General features: G+C 37.8%; 1 protein-coding gene across 20 annotated transcripts in view; it reads left to right on the top strand.

Annotated features, from left to right (window-relative positions):
• SNAP91 (synaptosome associated protein 91) overlaps positions 1 to 21801 on the top strand; it is a 146068-nt gene that overhangs the window by 34462 nt on the left and 89805 nt on the right. For all 20 annotated transcript variants that reach the window (XM_045057803.1, XM_045057800.1, XM_045057792.1 and 17 more), the window contains exons 3-7: positions 15180 to 15322; positions 15966 to 16041; positions 16806 to 16908; positions 18577 to 18670; positions 20396 to 20507. In XM_045057803.1, the coding sequence (XP_044913738.1) occupies positions 15180 to 15322; positions 15966 to 16041; positions 16806 to 16908; positions 18577 to 18670; positions 20396 to 20507 (528 nt within the window). The remainder of the gene's footprint in view (positions 1 to 15179; positions 15323 to 15965; positions 16042 to 16805; positions 16909 to 18576; positions 18671 to 20395; positions 20508 to 21801) is intronic.

The raw sequence follows: 21801 nt of genomic DNA, 5'->3' as shown, positions 1-21801 counted from the left end.
TCACGAGGCTGCATTCAGGAGACAGCATGGTCAGTATCTCCTCTACTTCAGTGGGTCAAAAGAATCATAGTAATTTATGATGTTGACTTTGAAAAGTTGCTGATGGCTACCCCTGAAACTGACCCATGTTTAGAATTTAGAACACTCTTGGGTATAGTTTGTCATGATGCCTCAATGATTGACATAATTTTTAGGACATCCTTTTATGTGCCCCACAGACAGTAGACATACCTTTTGATGTCGTTCAAACATTACACAAGGCATGGCATTCCCTATGGTTGGAAGTGAAATCAAAGAAGTGAAAGAGTAGGTGGAAGTGGGTAGAAAGAGGAACAACATAAATGGAAGCACCCGCCTCACTTACCCTGCTTCTCTCTCCCAGGGGGTGCAAGAGGGAAGTCATCCAACTGTCCAGATACTGTAAGCTTGTCATTCTTGATTCCGCTTTGTAGCTCATGCCTCCCATCAAATCCATCAGCTAATCCTCTTGGCTCTACCTTTGAAATATCCAGAATCCTACCTTTTGTTTTCCTGCTTTTATCTCATTGCCACACTGATACTGGCTCATTATGTCACTCTCACCTGAACTATTAAAGTAACCTCCTTTTCTTGTCTTCCTGACTTCACTCCTTCCACCCGGACTATGCTCCACACAGCCACCATAGTAAATCTTCAAAATATAAGTTGGGTCATGTTATTCCCTTGATCCCTCCAGCAACTTTGCTGCATTTTAATGATATATCAAGTCCTTCTTGCGACCTGTAATATATTTTCTTTTCCTGATCAGTTCTGTCTGCCACTCTCTCCCTTGCTCACTGTTCTCCAGACACACTAGCTCTCTTGCTGTTTCTTGAACCCATTAGGCATGTTCTTACCTTGCGGCCTTTGCATTTGCTGTTTGCCCTGCATGGAATATTCCTTCCTTGCTGCATTTAGGTCTCTTTAAATGTTATAGCCTTTAAGAGGCCTTTTCTGGTCACCCTATCTGAAATAGTACCCACTATTACTCTCTGTCCCCTTATTTTATTTTCCCTCACAGTACTTATCTCTGCTGGGCACATGACAAGCATTTAGTAAAAATTTGTTAATGAATTAAATGAGTTAACAAAGTATGCCGAGTCCTTTTTGATATAGATAGCAAAGGGTAAATCTAATTATAATTCTGTATCTGTCTCTTTTAGTGTGTATTACTCTATGTATATAGTAGAGTATATGTGTGTATCTATATATAAATATAGTGTATATTATTTATATACTTTACAGATTTTTATATACAGATGCTTTGATATCCATTCCTTACACATCAGGCTCTGTGCTACATATTTTGTTTGCATTACCCACTTTACTAAAACAGCTGTCAGATAGGTGCCATTATTATCTTCATCATAGTAATGTAGAAATGGAAGTTAAGAGAGGCAACTTTGCTGAAGGTCACACAGTTATTAAATAACAGATGGTAATTGAACTGGATGGATCTGGTCCGGTTCCAAAACCTTAACTGAAATGACTCACTACACTGTGGATGCATCTCCTTATTTCAAATCTGCCAAAATCCTATGGGGGAACAAACAGCATAAGAAGGGGAGTTTTGTACTATATATTTCTACAAAGGACTACAACGTTTACATACTTTTCTTTGAGATGAAAAAATGGTTTACAAATAGTTTACCTAAATAGTTTAGAAACTAGATTACATTAAAATTCTAGTAATGTAAAAATACAAGTAAAGTTTTTATTGAACTATATTGACTAAATTAAGGGAAAAAACTTTTTATTTTTTAAAAATCACTTTATTATTAATTTTGAGAGAGCATGTGTGAGCAAGCAGGGGAAGGGAAGAGACAGGGGGAGGGAGAGGGAGGGAGGAAGGGAGAATATCCCAAGCAGGCTCCCTTCTGTCAGCGCAGAGCCCAATGCGGGGCTTGAACCCACAAACTGTGAGATATGACCTAAGCCAAAAAAATCAAGAGTCGGACGCCAACCTACAGAGCCACCCAGGCGCCCCAAGTGAAAAAAATTTAAAAGCTCACAGTTTGCACCTTTCCATTTAAAGAGGAATTTATTTGAAGAAGGACACTGTTGTTAAGTTCTGCAAATAACTGTTCGTCATAGCGGGCACATTTACAAGCTGCTTCCCCTTGATCTCTGTAAAGCCATAGGTGTTTATTCTTTTATTTCTGGCTCCATTCATCCTCGTCACTTACAGTTAACAGTTGAGGGTCATCAACTCTTACTCTTGTTGGTCCACCTTTGCTGTCATGTATGCAGTTCTCAACACCTCGCTCCGTAGGGCTTCACTCCCACCGCAGCCCTCACGAGGTCATTTCATTCTGCACGCCCAGGCTAGCCTACACTGGCTGCAGTTCTCTCAACATTTCCCCTCAACCTTTAGGATGTCCATGGGATGTCCGACCACCTCCTGCATATTTTTGTTCTGATTATTTTCTAGTCATCCTCCTGTCACCTCAGAACTTCTATATGCAAAATTTATATTTTATAAAGTTATTTCACATTATCAGGTCTTCTTTCTGCATAGGAGAAAGATACTCTCTTTCTCTTTCCCAAAATGCAAGCCTTTCATCTATGCTCTGTGTCCTATAACCAGCTCACCTGCAACAGAATTTCTACACAAAGGACCCCTTTTATCTCAAGGGAAGGCACTGCTGGGGGTTGTTGAATGCTATAAAAGGGCAGAAACAACGGGGTCTTGAGCAGGGAGATACTCAAGTGATATCAGAGCTGGGACACTGTAGAAGTCATGGGCCTGGTTCCTTTTGTTGTGTGTTGTTGCAATTTGTATCACTTAGGATTCTTTTAGCTGCAAGTAAAAAGAATGCCCCAAGTTGGGAGTTAATAAATTAATTTACTATCTTCCTTAACAAGTCTGGAGGTGGGGCAGTTCCAGCTCAACAGCACCACCACAGACCTAGGTGCCTTTCATATTTCCCCACTGCTGTCTCTAGCTTGCTGAAGTCTATCCTCGTGCCTCAAGATGACCATGATGTCACATGCATACACAACTACATCCATTGAAGGCGAGGAGGCATGTTTCCACTCTGTTAATTATAAAGTGCTATTTAATACAAAGAAAAAGGTTTTCCCAGGTGACCCAGCGGACTACCCTTTGTATGTCCATGTCTAGCTACAAGGGAAGCAGGGATGGCACGCATCGGACATTTTTTGCTTTTCTGATGGGTGGACCAGCAGAGGGGATGAGTGGCATCCTGCTGGTACAGAAGAAGAGAGAAGGAAATAGGTATTGGTGAGGCAACCATTAACGTCTGCCATTCATACTGAGCCGAGAACAACCTTGAAACCATCTGCATCGTTATCTTTTTGTATTGCCCAAATTGGAAAGATTACCTTCTGTTTTCAAATGTTTGAGTTCTTTGATGTTGTTAACTAGCAGGAAGGAAGTGAGAGAGTCGAGAAGGAAGAAAAAAAGATATAAATTGAAAAGAACAGTTTATCAATTTACACATAAGTTAGTTCATGTGGCAGATGCTCTGAGCTGTTGATGTTTAAAATGTGTGTATTGGCAATCATGGTTCTGTAGCTTTGCATTTCTTTCTGAAGGCATAAGTTTAGATGATGATTGTAAGATAAAGGAATGACCCATCTTTGTTCCCCTTTCTGGCATTCAGTCTAAGGAAAATTGCTGTTCTAGTGGTGTTTGCCAGAATCTTGTAATTAAACTTACAGAGAGACGTTCAAATAGGAATATAAGTTGTCTTTCTGAACTTTGGCTGCGGATAAAAGCATATCAGTGATATAGAAAGTAACTCTAATTTGGTGATGCAGTTGTATCCAGTAAGAATTATGGAAAGAGGGGCGCCTGGGTGGCTCAGTCGGTTGGGCGTCCGACTTCGGCTCAGGTCATGATCTCATGGTTGTGAGTTCGGCTCCGCGTTGGGCTCTGTGCTGACATCTCGGAGCCGGGAGCCTGCTCCGGATTCTGTGTCTCTCCATCTCTCGACCCTTCCCCTGCTCATGCTCTGTGTCTCTCTGTCTCTCAATAATAAATAAACGTTAAAAAAAATTTTTTTTAATTAAAAAAAAAGAATTATGGAAAGAGACCCCTCATATTAACTATCAGTTTTAGTCTGGAAATACTTTATACTGAGGCAGATAATGCTAAGCCAGCCATAGGCATCTCATTTATTAAGTGTCTTTTATATGTCAGGGCTTGTGTCAGGTACCAGGGATCAAAAGATACAGATATGACTTCATTTCTGCCTGTTGGATCTTGAGCTCCAATATAGCAAAGACATATGTGAATCAACAATTATAATTTTATGTAATAAAGACTGTAATAAAGATGTGTAAAGATTAGCACAAATGACAATGTCTATCCTGTAAGGTAGTTAATATTACTCCCATTTCTAGGTGAAAATACAGAGCCACAGAGTGGTCAAATTCAGTAACAGAGTTAGGTTGTAATCCAGGTCTCTGGTGCCAAGTCCAGTATCCTTTGCCACACTCTGCATGGAAGAGAAAACTAAAGCCTCTCCTCCCTTTGAGGGCGATATTAGAAGAGGCTTCTTGGAGGTTATATTATTTGAGATTGCCTTAAAAGATGAGATCTCAAGCAAGTGAAGGCGGAGATATTCTAGGCAGTAAGAACAGAATGAAAACGTATCAATACAGCATTGTTGGTACACCATGTGTAGCAAAGAGGAGGAAAGGAGCTATGCCTGATAGAAGGCCTTCCACTGTGGGTTGAGGTCATTGTGTTTAATTCAGTGGGCAGCAGAAGGCCCCCAGCGGGGTTTTGAGCAGGCGACTGCCAGGATCAGAAGTGTACACTTGGGCGGTCATTTTTCCACAAGTACATCTAGTTGGGCTGGACGCAATCCAGAGAACAGGTTACAGAGCAGTCCAGGTAAGAGATAAGAAGGGCCCCGTCATATGCCATCTTTCACGTGGCTCAGGTGGTTGAGAGTCTCACACAGCAGTGGAAAAAGAAGTAGGTGATCATGAATTTGAGAGTTATTCAGGTGTGTTGCATTTTCTTATTTTAGTGAATAATTATTTACAACTCTCAAAAGTTAAACTTCTTTTTCCACTTATATCTATTTCTTCTACTACTTTTGGATATTATCTTGCCTCAGAGGAATTTTCCAAAAGATGTTCAAGTGCTTAAAACTACCAAAATGAAAGACTTCTGCTTTGTGGCAAGATGGAGTAACAGGGTCCATATTTACCCTCCTGCCTGAAAGAACTGAGAAACTGGACTAAATGTATTCAATAACTGTTTTCAGTATTTTGGATGTCAGGCAATAGGGCACAGTGATCTCTGAGAGGCGGAAAACAAAGTGAGTTCTACGTTGTAGAAAAGAGAGGTTCCAGGCTGTAGCAAAAGGTGGAGGACGCCACCTGAACTGCAGCCTTCTCTGAACTGCGGGGATGGAGCTGGGTCTCTGAGAAGATTGATTCAGTTAAAATGACCTTACCCAGGCTGATCAGAAAGAAAAAGAAAAAAACACAAATTACCAGTACCACGTAATTATGAGACAGATGACATCACTCACTGCTGATTCTACAGATGTTAAAAGGAAAACAGGGAATCCTGCTAACGACTTGTTGCCAGGATAACAACTGACGTGAAAAGGACAAACGTGTTGAAAAGCACAAACTACCCAGACTCGTTCAAACATAAATAAATAACCCGAATAACTCTGTATCTATTAAAGAAATCAAAGTTATGGTTAAAAACGTCTATAACCCCAGTTCTACACAAACTCTTCCAGAAAATTGAAGATGAGAGAATGCTTCTCAACTTATTCTACGAGGCCTTTACTCTGATTGCAGAACCAAAGATATTACAAGAAAAGAAACTGTAGTCTAATATTCCTTATAGGCATGCATGTAAAAAGTCTTGACAAAACATGAGCAAATCAAATCCAGTGACAGAAAGATAAAGCATCATGACCGAGGGAGTTTATCCTAAGAATGCAAGGTTAGTTTAACATTTGACCACTAATCAATGTAATTCACCATAATAACAGACTAAAAAAGAAAAACCATGTGATCATCTCACTAGATATAGAAAATATATTGGACAAAATCCAATATCCGTGTATGATAAAAACTCTCAGCAAACTAGGAATATAAGGAAACTTCCTTAATGTGACATGGGATATCTCTGAAAAACCTACTGCTAACATCACGTTTACTAATGAAAAACTGAATGTTTTCCCCTTAAGGTCAGGAAAAGAAAGGGATGTTCTTTCTCACCACTCTTCAAATTGCATTCTAGCCAGTAGCAACACCATCAAGAAAAAAAAATAAATAATAATAATTGGAGGAGGAGGAAGAACAGGTATCAGGACTGTAAACAAGTAAAAACTGACTTTATCACAGATAGCATATCTATGTAGAATATATGATAGAATCCACCAAAAAAACCCCTGATAAGTGGGATAAGCAAAGCTGTGGGATATAGTCAAAATACATAAGTTGTATTTTTTAATATTGGCAGTGAACAATTAGAAGTTGAAATGAAAAATGGGGTGCCTGGGTGGCTTAGTCAGTTAGGCATCTGACTCTTGATTTTGGTTCAGATCATGATCTCGGGGTTGTCAGATTGAGCCCTGCGTCAGGCTCTGTACTGAGCGGGGAGTCTGCTTGAAATTTCTCTCTCATTTCTCTCTCTCTCTCTCTCTCTCTCTCTTTCTCTCATACTCTCTTTCTCTCATTCTCTCTCTCGGCCACTCTTCCCTGTTCCCACACACTCCCTCTCAGATAAGAACAAAATTTTTAAAAAGTTGAAATGTAGGGGAGTCTGGGTGGCTCAGTCAGTTTAGCATCCGACTTTGGCATAGGTCATGATCTCATGGTTTGTGGACTGGAGACCCGTGTTGGGCTCTGTGCTGACAGCTCAGAGCCTGGAGCCTGCTTCGGATTCTGTGTCTCCCTCTCTCTCTGCCCCTCCCCACCCTCTCTCTTTAAAAATAAATAAACATTTTTAAAATTTTTAATAAATGAAACGTTGAAATGTAAAAAAAAAAAAAGTACCATTTACCATGTTATCAAAATGTGTGAAATACTTAGGAATGAATCTGGCAAAATATATGTAAGACCTGAATACTGAACACTGCCCAACGCTGCTGGGACAAATGAAAACAGATCTAAGTAAGTGGGAAGACAGACTATGTATGTAAGTGGGAAGACTCAGTATTGCTAAAATGCCAGATCATGCCAAATTGAACTATACATTCAACATGATCCAAATCAAAATCCCAGCAGACAATTTTTGTTAAAATTGATAAATTCAACGTAAAACTCATAGAGATACAAAGGATCTAAAAGAGCAAGAAAATACTTTGAAGAAGAACAAAATTGGAGGGCTAGCACTCATTGATTTCAAGAATTATTAAAATTTAAAATAACATGGGGCATTTGGGTGGCTCAGTCGGTTGAGCGACTGACTTTGGCTCAGGTCATGATCTCATAGTTTGTGAGTTCAAGCCCCGCGTTGGGCTCTAGGCTGACAGCTCACAGCCTGGAGCCTGTTTCAGATTCTGTGTCTCCCTCTCCCTCTGCCCCTCCCCCACTCATGCTCTTTCTCTCTCTGTCTCAGAAATAAATAAACATTAAATTTTTTTTTAATTTACAGTAACAAAGATAGTGTATTGGTATAAAGACAGACAAATGGATGAATAGAACAGAGTTAGTCCTGAAATAGACCCCAAGATATATGGTCCACTGATTTTTGACAAAGGTACAAAGTAGGAAAGAATAAAAGGGAAGTTTCTCAACAAATGGTGCTGGAACAATTTGATATATGTGGGAAAAAAAAAAAAGAAACCCTATATCCTCTCCCCATACCATTTATAAAAACTAACAATGTATTGTAGATCTAACATACAATCCTAAAACTATAAAACTTCTAGAAGAAACAGTAGAAAATCTTTGTGACTTTGACTCAAGCAAAGATTTCTTAGGTATGACACAAAAGCACAAAGAAAATCTTGGTAGATAGGACTTCACATAACTGAGAATTCCTGTTCTTTGAAAGGCATTTAAAAGCATGAAATGAGAAGCCATAGACTTGGAGAATGTATTTGCAAATTATATCTCATAATCAACTTGAAGCAAAATAACTCCATAATTAGAAAACAATCCAACAGGGGCGCCTGGGTGGCGCAGTCGGTTAAGCGTCCCACGACTTCAGCCAGGTCACGATCTCGCGGTCTGTGAGTTCGAGCCCCGCGTCGGGCTCTGGGCTGATGGCTCGGAGCCTGGAGCCTGTTTCCGATTCTGTGTCTCCCTCTCTCTTTCTGCCCCTCCCCCGTTCATGCTCTGTCTCTCTCTGTCCCCCCCCCCAAAAAAAAAAAAAAAAGAGAAAACAATAAAAATGGCTAAGAATTCATACCTGTGGCAAATAAAGTAACAAAAAGTACATGGAAAATATGTTCAACTTCAGTAGCCATTACAGAAATGCGAAGAAAAGCCATCATGAGACACCTTGTCATGCCTGTTAGAATGGCAAAAAGATAAACTATAGTGCCTGTATGCTGCTGGTAGGAATGTAACGTGATACAACCATTTTGCAAGTAGTTTGGCAGTTTCTGATATATTTACTTCCAAATGATTTAACCAGTCTACTCCTAGGCAGTTACCCAAAGGAACTGAAAGCGTATGTCCATGCAAATACTTGTACACAAATGTTCATAGCAGTTTTACTTGTAATAATCAAAAACTGGAGTCATTCCAAATGTCCATCAGTAGGTGAATGAATAAACAATTTTGTTATGTCCATATAGCAGAATACACCTCAGTAATAAAAAAGGAATGCAACAATTGGATGAGTCTCAAAATAGTTATGCTGAGTGAAAGAAACCAGACCTCTCCCCTGCCTCCCCCCTCCAAAAAAAAAGTATGATTCTCTTTATTAGAATCTTTATGTATTGATAGATACAAACTAATGTATGTTGGCTAACAGCAAATTGGTGGTTGCAAAGGGACAGCAGCAGAGAAGAATGGGGAGGGGTAGGGAAGAGGAACTATAAAAGGTCTCTAGGAAAACTTGGCGGGTGATGGATATGTTCACTATCTTGATTTTGATGGTAGTTTTATGGATGGATATTTGTCAGCATTTATCAAATAGTATTCTTTAAATGTGTATAGTTTTCTTTGGTATGTCAGTTGTACTTCAGTAAAGATAGTCAGTTGATTAAGCACCTGACTCTGATTTTGGCTTAGGTCATGATCTCATTGTTCCTGAGTTCAAGCACCGCATTAGGCTCTCTGTTAGCAGCAACCCTAGGATCCTAGGATCCTTTGGATCCTCTGTCCCTCTCTCTCTTTGCCCCCCGCTCTCTCTGCCCCCCCAACTCATTTTCTCTCTCTCAAAAATAAACATTTTTAAAAAAACTATCTTCAAAAAGATACCAGTTCTGTCTCAAGTTCAGCTAACACTTTGGGTTCTAAGGAATTCAAATATGACAGATATTTTAGCATTTAGATTCGTACAATTTTCAGGAACTTTTTTCTGCATGTTTATGTCTATGCTTTGTTTTAATTTTTTGAAATTTAAAAAATCGAAACCCTTTATTTGTTGAGCAAGTAGAGCACTAGATAATTGTATACACTACTAGTGAAAATATAAATGTTGTAACCACTATGTAAAAACATTTTGTAAAGTTAACTATGTAGATACACTACAACGTAGCAATTCTCTTTTTAGATATATACCAAGAATAGCAACTCTCAAACTGTTTGGTCTCAGGATACCTTTGTACTTTTAAATTATTGAGGAATTTTGAGAGCTTTTGTTTATGTGAGTTATATCTTTAGAAATGTAATGTATTAGAAATTGGAACTGAGAAAGCTTAAAAATACTTTTTATTTTAAAATAACAGTAGTAAACCTATTGGCATATTAACACAAATAATACTTTTAGGGAAAGTAATTATTTTCTAAAACAAAAATATGGCGAGAAGAATGGCATTGTTTTAAATCTTTATACGTATTTTTCATGTCTTGTTCAATAGAAGACAGATGCTCATATCTGTTTCTATATTCAGTCTCTTGGGATATACTGTTTGAGTTGAAGTGTATGAGGAAAATTGGTCCTCACACAGATACACAGTTGGAAAGGGGAGAACTATTTTAATAACTTTTTCAGAAAATTGGTGGATTTCCTTCTTTGATATTGCACCATAACTCTCTAAATGGGAGTTTCTTTCTTTCTTTCTTTCTTTCTTTCTTTCTTTCTTTCTTTCTTTCTTTCTTTCTTTCTTTCCTTTTCTCTCTTTTTTCATTGTTTATTTATGAGAGGGAGAGCATGCATGAGTGCACAAGCAGGGTAGGGGCAGAGAGAGAGGGAAAGAGAGAATCCCAAGCAGGTTCCAAACTGTTACCACAGAGCCTGAAGTGGGGCTTAAACTCAGGAACCATGAGATCATGACCTGAGCTGAAGCCAAAAATCAGATGCTTAACCAACTGAGCCACCCAGGCAACCCTTCAGTAGTAGTTTCTTGAATTTAGATTGCAATATTGATTCTGAAACAACATCAGTGAATTTTTCGTACTCTGTTATGTTAAAATCCATTCTCATTGGTCCACCTTAGAATTAATTGAATTTTTATTTTGTAACATTATGTACTAGCCATTTGAAAAATATTGGTTTGCAGAGTTACTTACATCTTCCAAATGTTGTCATATTTCATTATATAATATCAACAAATGATACTCGTGAATGTCACCAACAATCTTAACAGAGAGCTGGAAAATTGTGAAGCTTAGTGTGGCAGACACAAGTTTTCAAAAATTCTAATTTTAACTTAAAATATGGAATTTTATCATTGGCAACCAGTACTGTCATTTGTTTTCTTTGACAGGCTCACTTTCTTTATGGTTGAGAAAATGACTGCTGAATACCAAGTCAGAATCACCATGATTTGAAGTCTGTCAGTCACTCTTTCAAGTAAAAATCACAGTCTACACAAGTGGTTAGTTCATTTCACAATTCAACACACAATTGCTTTTCCAGCATTCATCTCTGTTGGGCATCAGAGTTGTTTATGCACACTTCCCATTTAGTGACAGAACAGGGTCAGCAAGCATTTTTCTCTAAAGGGTCAGAGAGTAAATATTAGGCTTCGTGGACCACTGAATTTAGTTTCAGTTGAGCATTGTAACTATTCCACTATGTCACTGTGGTGTGAAAGCAGCTTTAGACAAAATGTAAACAAATGGGCATGGCTGTGTTCCAATAAAACTATTTACAAAACAAGAAACATGTCCAGGTTGCCCAACAAGCTATAGTTTGCCAGCCCCTGACAATAGAATGTTAAAAAGATGAATATTTTAAGGTCAGGATTTAATAAAATCTATAACCTCTGCTTCATCAAGGACATGCCTCTCAGTAGCATTGTATCTCATCACTCATTCTTCCATCTCCACTCCACTCCCCATCCTTACCTCTCTCCATTGTGTGGCACTCCTCTCTGAGGCTAACACTAACATCTCTAGAATTCAGAAATTCTAGAGCTCCTTCTGCCTCTAGAATTCCCCATAAGTTATGTCTGCTCTTTTCAACCTTACCTCTTTTTGGCTTTTCCTACTTAGATTTAAATATGCTTAAATGTGTTCCATCTTTAAACCATAAAAACCATCCTTTGACCCTCTCCCCTTCACAACTAGTCTGTACTTGAGCTTTATTTCCTGTGCATGGCAGCAGGCCGATAGTTGTATGTATTCTATTCTTGGGGTTCGGTTTGTGAAGACTCAGTAGTAGTTGACATTGGTGATCCCTAATTGCTTCTTGAATTTTGTGAAGCTCTCTTCTTAATTGGCTTTCACAATTTCACTTTCCTGGGCTTCTCTTTGCCATCTGTTACCTCACTCATTTTTCTTCCATTTACCTCTAAATGTTAGTCTTTTTTAGCTTGGGTTCTTATTTCTTATTTATAACATAATCTTCATGGGGGGAGAGGTATTACCTCTTCTACTTACATGATTTCAGCTCCCGTTTCATTACTGATGACTCCTAAATTTGTATCTAGGTCGAGTGTTGGTTCTGAACTGTATTTATTTTATTTTATTTTATTTTATTTTATTTTATTTTATTTTATTTTATTTTATTTTATTTTATTTTATTTTATTTTATTTTATTTTATTTTATTTTATTTTATTTTATTTTATTTTATTTTATTTTATTTTTATTTTTATTTTTATTTTAGAGCATGAGCAAGGGAGAGGAACAGAGGGAGAGAGAAAGAATCTTAATTAAGTAGGCTCCGCACTCAGAGTGGAGCCAGACACAGGGCTTGATCCAATGACCTGAGCCAAAATCAAGAGTCAGACGCTCAACTGACTGAGCTACCCAGGCACCCCATCCTGGACTTTAGAACATGCTTCCAGGCCACTATCAGACATCTCAACATTGATCTTCGCAGCTACTTCAAATGTTTTGTGTCCAAAATAGTTTATGTCTCCTTTGAAACCAGCTTTCCTCCCTTTCCAGTAAAAAGCATTTACTGGACCCCAAACCAGAAATCTGAAATTGGTCATGATTCCTTTTCCTTTCCCCTCTAATATCCATTTGCTCACCTGGAGACATCAGTTGAGCCTCCTGAATATTTTTCTACTCCATTCATTATCTCCCTCTATCCCTACTGCCTTTTCATTAGCCAGGCTCATCTCATTTCATTCTCAACTGGGCTTTCTAACTTACTGTCTTCCTGTATTCTAGTATATCTTTCCAGGCATATCTTATCCCATGCCTCTGCTTACCTTTGCAGATAAAATTTAGTAGTCACTGAATGATGTGGTTGACTATAAAAGTGAAGTCTTATACTTCTCTGCTAAAATCCTTCCAAGGCTCCTGTAGGGTGAAATCATGTGTGAGATCCCTCACTGGTCATGCCCTTGCTCTTCAGTTAAGTTCCTCCCCATCACCTGCCCACACATACCCAGCCCCCAAACTGCCACAGTTCTCCAAGGACATCTCACCTCTTAGGATTCCACACTTTGCTCACTTGGTAAAAATGTCCTTCTCCTCTCCCATGGCATAGCTGACTTTAGGATCCTCCCCATGGATGCTTTCCTAGTACCTTACTCTGTTCTCGTAATTCAGTGTGTGTATAAGAATACTTACAAACATTTGTTTTCAGTGCCTACTATGTTAAGACACTTTGCAATCCTTATAATAGTCCTGAAAGGTAGTAATTATTACCTCCTATTTTAAAGATAAGGGCCTAAATGAAAGAGATATTTTATTTGTTAGAGTTTGTATATCTAGACAGGGGCTAAGCTAACCCTGGACCTGGGCTCTCTGGGCTCTATCTTGTTGCTTCTCTTTACTCATTTCTTAGAGGCTTTCTCAATTATCTGACCAGGTATTTGTCTCCTCTGACCAGAAATATGTTTCTGTATCTCCAGATCCCAGTTCAGTAAATGAATGTATAAAATAATTTGTGACTGAAACAGAATTTCAAGTATAAAGTAGTCCCATGATACAGTCTCAAGAAACCATGTCACAGCTTTGTGATTTTTCTTTAAAGAATTGTTTGCTTATATTTTGGGCTAAAGTATGGGGTTTTTGGTAAATTTTGCTTAACAAATATTTATTGTGCACAGCGCACTCCACAGAAAACAGACATTGGCATGACTGTTGCCATCGTCAAGGAGCTTGGGTATGGTAGGAATTTACGAGGGATACACCTCTAACCTGAATACCCAGCGGGAACAAAACGCCTCAGATTTTAAAACAGAGGGAGACCACATCGGCCTGCACTTAAAAGGGAGCAGAATTTATTTCAGGGATGCAGTATCAGCTTTTTTTAAACCTCATTTTTTATAAAATAGATAAATGAATAAAGCAAATGTATGGTTTATTGATTACTGAGCGTGGATTTTGGTCAGGAAAAGGATGGGTCTGTCTCTGCATTTGTTGCATGGGATTCTCTTGTAACTGAGTATCACCTGCAGTTCTCCGCAGGGTGGGTGTGGCTTGTAAGAGAAGTCTTGTAGGATTGTCCTGAGGAATCATACTGTGCTGTTGGAAGTACCAGTTGACCCTTGAACAATCCCAGGGGTTAGGGGCATTGACCACCCATGTAGTCAAAATCTGAGGCTAACTTTTGACTCCTCCAAAATTTAACGACTAGTAGCCTACTGTTGACTAATAGTGACCAGAAGCCTTACTGGTAACCTAGTCAGTTAACACATATTTTATGCTACATGTGTTATGAACCATATTCCTTACAATAAAGTGAGAAAAGAAGGTTACTAAGAAAATCATAAGGAAGAGAAAATACATTTATGGTACTGTACTCTTAAAAAAAATCTGTGTGAAAGTGGACCCTTGCAGTTCAAACCCATGTTGTTCAAAGGTCAGCCGTACCACCCTCAAGTCTGCGCTGCCCCAGTGTGGCTTAGCTTCTGTCCCGTGGCACATTGTCTTTGGTTGCCTCATACCTCTTCGGCAGCACTCGCTACTTTTACTGAATGCTAGGCAGCCCACTTTGGCCACTATATAAAATTTTTTTTCCCTGAGGTACAACTGGAATCATAATGATAATATGTAAATATGGACAGTGAATGTATCACAAAGGTTTCTCTCTTATAAACTCAAGTCTCACCCTAGTAATTTAATGCAGGCATGGTGTTCTTTGGTAGCTTAGGTAAGTGTGATGGAATTTTTTTTTTTTTTTTTTTTTTTTTTTACTGTTTGCTCTCATCTGCCGCTTAGGTGGTAAGTATATTTATTAGGACCCATCAGAATTAAAATCCAGGTGAAGTATGCATTTTAGCAGCTTCGTGTTTCAAAATATACATTTATGTTATTGCCTTCAAATGCTGTGTAGAATGAGTACATTTTTGAGACATTGTACTAGGAAAGAAGAATTAACATGAGGCTTAGCTTTCCTGTAATTTGTAATTTTAAAGAGTGATATTAGTACCAGAAAACCAATAAAATTCAGAATAGGACACAGAATTCCGTAGAAAAAAATAAGCTCAAGAAAAAAATAAATGCTTTGGGTAAAACATGTATTTATGTGTTCATGTGTAAAGATACTGTAATTTCATTTTAATTTGGTTATTAGTTATTGTCAAAGCAATTTTGGGACTCCTGTTTTAGTAAGCAGGTTTAAAAGTTTAAAACTTGAAATGAAGTTTTGTGTGTAATGATTAATATCATTGTGGGATTTTTTCTACTTTCATAGATTTGATCCAGGCTACCAATGAGACCAACGTTAATATTCCTCAGATGGCCGACACACTCTTTGAGCGGGCAACAAACAGTAGCTGGGTGGTTGTATTTAAAGCTTTAGTCACAACACATCATCTCATGGTGCATGGAAATGAGGTAAAGGAAGTAAATGAAGTAAACTTAACTTTTCTTTTTTTGGGTGGGGGAGGGAGGCTTTTATGGAGGGTTCTTTGACTTTTCACTAATTAGGAGAAGAAGAAGAGGAAATATAGGATTCAAAATCATGGGGAGGAGTATAATTCTAATCTTCTTGTTAGCTATTTTTCAAAAAATAAATGTTAGACATTCTTTTGGAGACATTGAAATATTAAATATTACTGGTACTTAAAGTGTATATACCATATAAATGCATTAGTGGGCAAAATGTCAGGAGAAAGGAACAATGAAATTATTTTTCCCATTAGGAATAGTCTTTAAATGAAAATTGCTTTCATAAAGATGCTTAATTTTGGAAAATATTAATAAAATAAAAATTACCCATTTTATATGGGATGCCTACTAAATCATATTAAATTGCAGTGTTTCTGTTATATAAGAAATGAAAGGTCATAAAATTTAATTCTAATTCAATGAGTACTTTTCAGTCTTTTTTCCCTTTCAGAGAAAGTCAGAGTGGGAAGCTTTATAACTGAGTAAAAAATAAAATCATTATGACAATTTGTAGCGTCCTTTAGTATCAGAAATTGCTTAAAGGTATGATTTGGGAATATTGGTTTTCATTCTAATTTTTGTTTTTCAGAGATTTATTCAGTACTTGGCCTCTAGAAATACACTATTCAATCTCAGCAATTTTTTGGACAAAAGTGGATCCCATGGTGAGAATATTTATGTTTTCTAATTTTTTGAATAATGCTTTTGATGCAGGGTTTTTTAATTTTTGAAGTGAGGTTATTAATCTGTAATTAGTGTGGCTGATAGTTCTGTTGGGTATTTAGGAAAAAGCTTAAAAGTAATTATATTGTTACTTTGTAGAGCTTCAAAATATTTAATTTTTAGACAACTCAGCATATAGATAACATTAACTTTACTTTTTGTCTTTTTCAGTGTTTACCTTAATAGTCAGTATTCTAGACCCACAATTGCACAATTGTTTATGAAAGTACAAAAGGCAATGAAATGAAAGGTACTTTCCCAATTAAAAAAAAAAAGATTCCAGCCTTGAAGCAACGTTCTTCATAAATTAGAATTTGAACTGCAGTCATGTGTCCATTCATCATACTTACTGGTTGCCTATCATGTATAAGACAAGCGCATCAAGCAGGTAGTTCTCAGGTAGCTATGCGTATTAAGACGGAAACAGCCTGTTTTTTGAAATGATAAACAAAAATGCAAGGAAAATCAGAGAAGATAATTAATCTGTACAAGGATGGTAGTATAACGAAATTGAAATGTCTTAGAATGTCTCATGCCTAAAGTATTTTTGCTTGCAGTAGGATTTAAAATGAGGCCTTTCTGATACACTTATTGACCTCATTCTAGCATTATTTACATTTGGGGAATTTAAAAAAATTGGTACTAACCAAAGCACAATTGAAGGTATTTTATTAATTAGTTTTACTTCTTCTGCCCCTCTCCCCAGGTTATGATATGTCTACCTTCATAAGGCGCTATAGTAGATATTTGAATGAAAAGGCTTTCTCTTACAGACAGATGGCATTTGATTTTGCCAGAGTGAAGAAGGGGTATGTTTGGGTTTTTTTTTTCTTTCTCATATTTATTTGAACAGAGTAAGTCTTTGGGGAATACTCGACTTTCCTTAACTAAGCTTAAATGCCAAATAATTTGGTCATGAAGGCCCAGTTTACAATCACCTGAAAAAAGAGACTCAATAGTATTTTAGAACTCAGCCTTGAGATTGTAATATGTATTACTTCATGTATATTTTCATGCAGAAAATCTAATTTGCTGCCCAGAGTTGACATGGTATAACATTTTATTTGTTAAAATCAATTCAAAATTCTTAAACACATATATTCCTTTAAATAATTTTAAATGGAGAAATTTTAAACAAAGGTCATTTAAAGTTCAAAGTACAGTGGCTCTAGTTGACAGTAGTTATTTCAGTGTGTTTTGATTGAGGCAAAACTGAACACACACACACACACACACACACACACACAATTGAACTGATTAGTAATACTAACCATGGATTTAGAAAACCTCATCGAAAGAGAAGCACTTGATTTTAATACATGATCATCATTTATTTCCCTCTAAATTGATGCTGAATTTCATCAGAAGTGTTCTGCCATAAATTTGTGCAGATCTTGTATCTGTTCCTGATTTGAAATAATGGCAAGATATTGTAAGTTTAATATTTTAGTCTCAAGAATCCACACAAAAAGACAAAATTCTATTTTTTTTCTAATACCCAGGCTTAGCTTTGATACACTTTTTTTTATCATGGTGGTGAACAATATAAACTTGCCCATTCAAAATAATTAGCTTCTTGTGAGTGAACATTTTATAGAACGTTCGGTTTTTACTTCATCTCCTTCTCATTATGGATGATTCTAGTTTACATGCTTTCCTCTGACTTCCTACATGGGCCTGGGCAGCCATGGCTGTTGTTCCCAGCTGCATTGCGGCCTTTCTGTAGTAGGTCCATAGCCTTCTTAGGAACTTCTACACCCTTTTATGGGCACTTAAGGATACTTTGGGATGCTTTCCCTACCCTCGAAGTGGGAGAGACCCTGAAAGTTGCCATCATTAGCCTGTTCACATCACCTGGGTATTTCCTTCAGTTACTTCAATACTGCCATCACTGGATGCAGGGGCCCCCTAAGAGGCCTGTGGGTAGGCACAGGGTTCAGTGCCTTCTCTGATGCACCCTCCGTCATGAACCTCTGGTTGTGTCCTCTGCAGCTAGTTAAATTCTGTCTCCTTTTGGCCAAACTGTGCATATCCGCTTGCAGTTTTCTCCCCTTGATAGTTAATAGTATACACTCTGCACTCCCAGCCCTACAGGTTTCAAAAGCTTCTAAGACATGTGTTCTCTCTTTCTCTCAAAAACAAGCCAATAAACTGGCATTCACAAAACGTATACCTCTGTTATAGATTTGGAAAAGTACATCCAATAATTCAACTGATCTCTTTTATCCAGACCACACTGCTTTCTTCCTTAGGGCAATGCAGAGAAAAAGAAAGCATTGCCTGTGTGCTTGAGGAACGAGAACGGGTAAGAGGAAGTAGTGTAGAGAGGGTAATCAACTACAGCCTCTTAATATCTCAAAATCATCCTGTAAAATTAACAGGGAAATGGTGGGGGGCAGCTTAGAAGAATGCATGTGGTCTTGAGTTTTCCATATACAAGTGAGTTTTATCTTTCTCTTTTTTAAAAAAAATTGTAGGGCCGATGGTGTAATGAGGACAATGGCTCCTGAAAAGCTACTAAAGAGTATGCCAATACTGCAGGGACAAATTGATGCGCTGCTTGAATTTGATGTATGTATCTCACTAGAAAATGTTTCTTACACAGTCAGTACTGTCTTTTGTTTGAAGGTGGGCTACAGGTAAAGCTGGGAATATACTCAGGAAGCAGATTTAGATCTCCCCCGTTTCAATGAACTAGAAGAACACTTCGTTTAGGCTCTTCGCACAGTAGAGATGACCTTGGTTGCCCAGTTTGGGCACTTTACCAGGTGTTTACTTAAGTCATGGAAAAATACAAATGGTGTGTTCTCAGAACTCCACTTCAGAACAGGATGATGGTCTTCTGTTGTGTTTGACAGGATGAAGAAGCTACAAGATGTACCTTTAGGCAGCTAAATAACTTAGCCTGCTCTTAGAGGCCATTTTATATAGATAGCTTAGATGATACGATCCACCAAAGAGAATTATCTTTGCTTTGTCATCATCTTTCTTCCTAGCGATACCAATGTGATATGTGTCTTAAAACCATACCTGTATCTTGAGTGTGATAAATACACTGACCTACATATGTGATAAGATCATGAAGAAAAGCACACACTGTGTGCGCGCGCACACACACACACACACACACACACACAAACTGGTGAAATCTGAATAAGTGGGGAAACTGGGGAAATCTGAATAAGTACAAGTGAAACTGGGGAAATCTGAATAAGATTGGTGGATTGTAGCAATATCAATATCCTAGCTGTGATATTGTACAGTAGTTTTGCAAGATGTTGCCATTGAGAGAAACTGAATAAATTGTACATAGAATTGCTATATTTTTTTTACAACTGCATGTGGATTTATGATTATTTCAAAATTAAAAGCTTCAGTAAACATGTCTGATTCACAAAAATAAAATATTTCTGACACGTGAGAAGATTCTTGACTCACATTAGCTTTCCTCTCTTTTGGTGGTTGCCTGAAACAAAGATTTCCCTCCAATATTAGCAACTTAAAATTTCTGCTAACATTACACAGTTTAATCTGTAACTGAGTCCTGGTCACAACATTCATCTCTTGTGAAATTTCAGTAAAATCAGCAGAACATCTTGTTTTTTTGATGGATTTTACAGTAAAGATTTCACTAAGTATTTATGGAATTGCTTCTCTTAACTTTTTTTTCCTCTTTATTCATTTATTTTTCTTTGCTTTTCTTGCCCTTAAAAACAGTGCTGTCTTGGCGGGGGGGGTGGTCATACAGGAAAAAAGAACAGACCCTTGAGGAGTTGGGAACAAGGGTTGGGGATGAGGAGAAATTATTCTTCTTTGCATTTGTGATTAGAGTATTTGGTGGATGGGTGAATGTTATAAGTCTCAAGAATTATTTTGGAGGTCGGTGACTAAGGTGTCTACTCCCCATGTGTGTGCTTCCTCGCTAAGTCACTTCAGGTCCCTTTGAACACTTCCACAGAGACCTTTACATAGGGGAAGTGGAAGAATATAATATAGCATAGTAAAAGTAACAAAGGACTAGATGTTTAGAAGTGTATTTGGTTGACCTGTGGATCATTGGTCAAATAGGATGTATAGATGTCTTATAATTGATAGGACTAACTCCACTGACTGAAACTGAAGCAAAAAATATATATACAGTCCATCTTTTAATATTGGTAGAGTTACTAAAAGAGTTATACAAATTTATAGAATGTGAATTAATTTCTTAGTAATCATTTGAGACATTTCCATGTGCTCTGAGAAAAATTGTCATTTAATGACATGCAATTAACATTAAATTTTTATTTTTTTTAGGTGCATCCAAATGAGCTAACAAATGGTGTCATAAATGCTGCATTTATGCTTCTTTTCAAAGATCTTATTAAACTTTTTGCTTGCTACAATGATGGCGTTATTAACTTACTTGGTATGTAGAACTGCTAATGGTATAGTATCTTTGAATAAAGACTGTATCAGAATGCAAAGATTTGGATACCATAGACTTACTATGTAATAATCTAAATATATGATTCATCGAGGTCACATTTCTCTGTTCTTAGTCAAGAGTAAGTGCAGGAAACAGCACTGTAGATGTTTTAAGCAGGAAGGGATTTTATACAGGGATTTTGGTGCTTACAAAGTATTGGAATTACTGAAGGTTCTAGGCTTTGCCTCTTGGACTGAGTCCCAATATGTTCTACTCTACTGTGCTAACAGCTACCTCTGGTACCACCTGTAGAGATGTGTAGGGAATAGGAAGCCACTTGTCACCTCATCAAGTATAAGGGGTACTCCAGCTCCTAGGGTCCCTGACCCATATAACCCAACAGTAGTGAGCAAGGTACCATATCTTGGCCAGTGGTTCAGAGCATATACTAGAGTGTTTAACTTCTTAAGGTATCTTCTTCGATATCTTTAAAATAGTGTCTTCTGTAGCCCATTCCATCATTATGTAAGGTCAGCTATTTCTGGACTAAAGGGATTCATGCTACGACTGACAAATTCTGTGGGATGCATCTGTTGTCTCACTTCTTGTGCAGTAAAATAGAAGTAGGATTGTGTGAGATACCGTGATGGGGAATAATTCCACAGATGGTGGCACTGGCAAAGCACTATGGGCAGAGGTGATAAATCCATATCCAGGATGAATTATCTATTACGCTCTTTTCCTTGGTAAAAGGAATTAATCCTTAACCTGGTACTTGGAGGATGACTCTGTACTCCCTGGATTATGATGCCATGGTAGAAGTTCAGCATTGATCTCTGCTTTTGACAGACTAAGGGCTTAGCAACAGTGGCAGATACATCAGACTATGTGGTTGGACCTATTCACAACCTCCATTCTGATGTAATCACTTTGTTCATCAGTGTATGGAGTCCTCTTATCCCCCCGATCATTGAGAACCTTTTTGTGGCATATGGCCTTTGGTCTACATTTGCATGGAATGAAAATAGTCTCATGCTCTTTATCCTTTCTGAGAGGTCCACCCACTCCTTTTCTCCAGACCTCGTCACCCATCTTCCAGTTTTATTTTTTCTAAGTCCCTGGTCATCCAGGCCAGCAGTTTGCTCATATTTTGGGGGTAGTTCCATTTGTCTCACCATCTTTCCTTTGACCTAAAGTAGAATTCAGATTGATATACTGTTTGAAGTTTGGCCTACAGTGAAAGATTTCTTTCCACTCTCAAGGTCATCCCTTTGTGGGGATTTAATGATTCAGC

The sequence above is a fragment of the Felis catus genome, chromosome B2 (assembly GCF_018350175.1).
Source record: "Felis catus isolate Fca126 chromosome B2, F.catus_Fca126_mat1.0, whole genome shotgun sequence".
Classification (NCBI taxonomy): domain Eukaryota; kingdom Metazoa; phylum Chordata; class Mammalia; order Carnivora; family Felidae; genus Felis; species Felis catus.
Note: the sequence above shows the minus strand (reverse complement) of the source record. Positions and strands in the feature narration are given on the sequence as shown.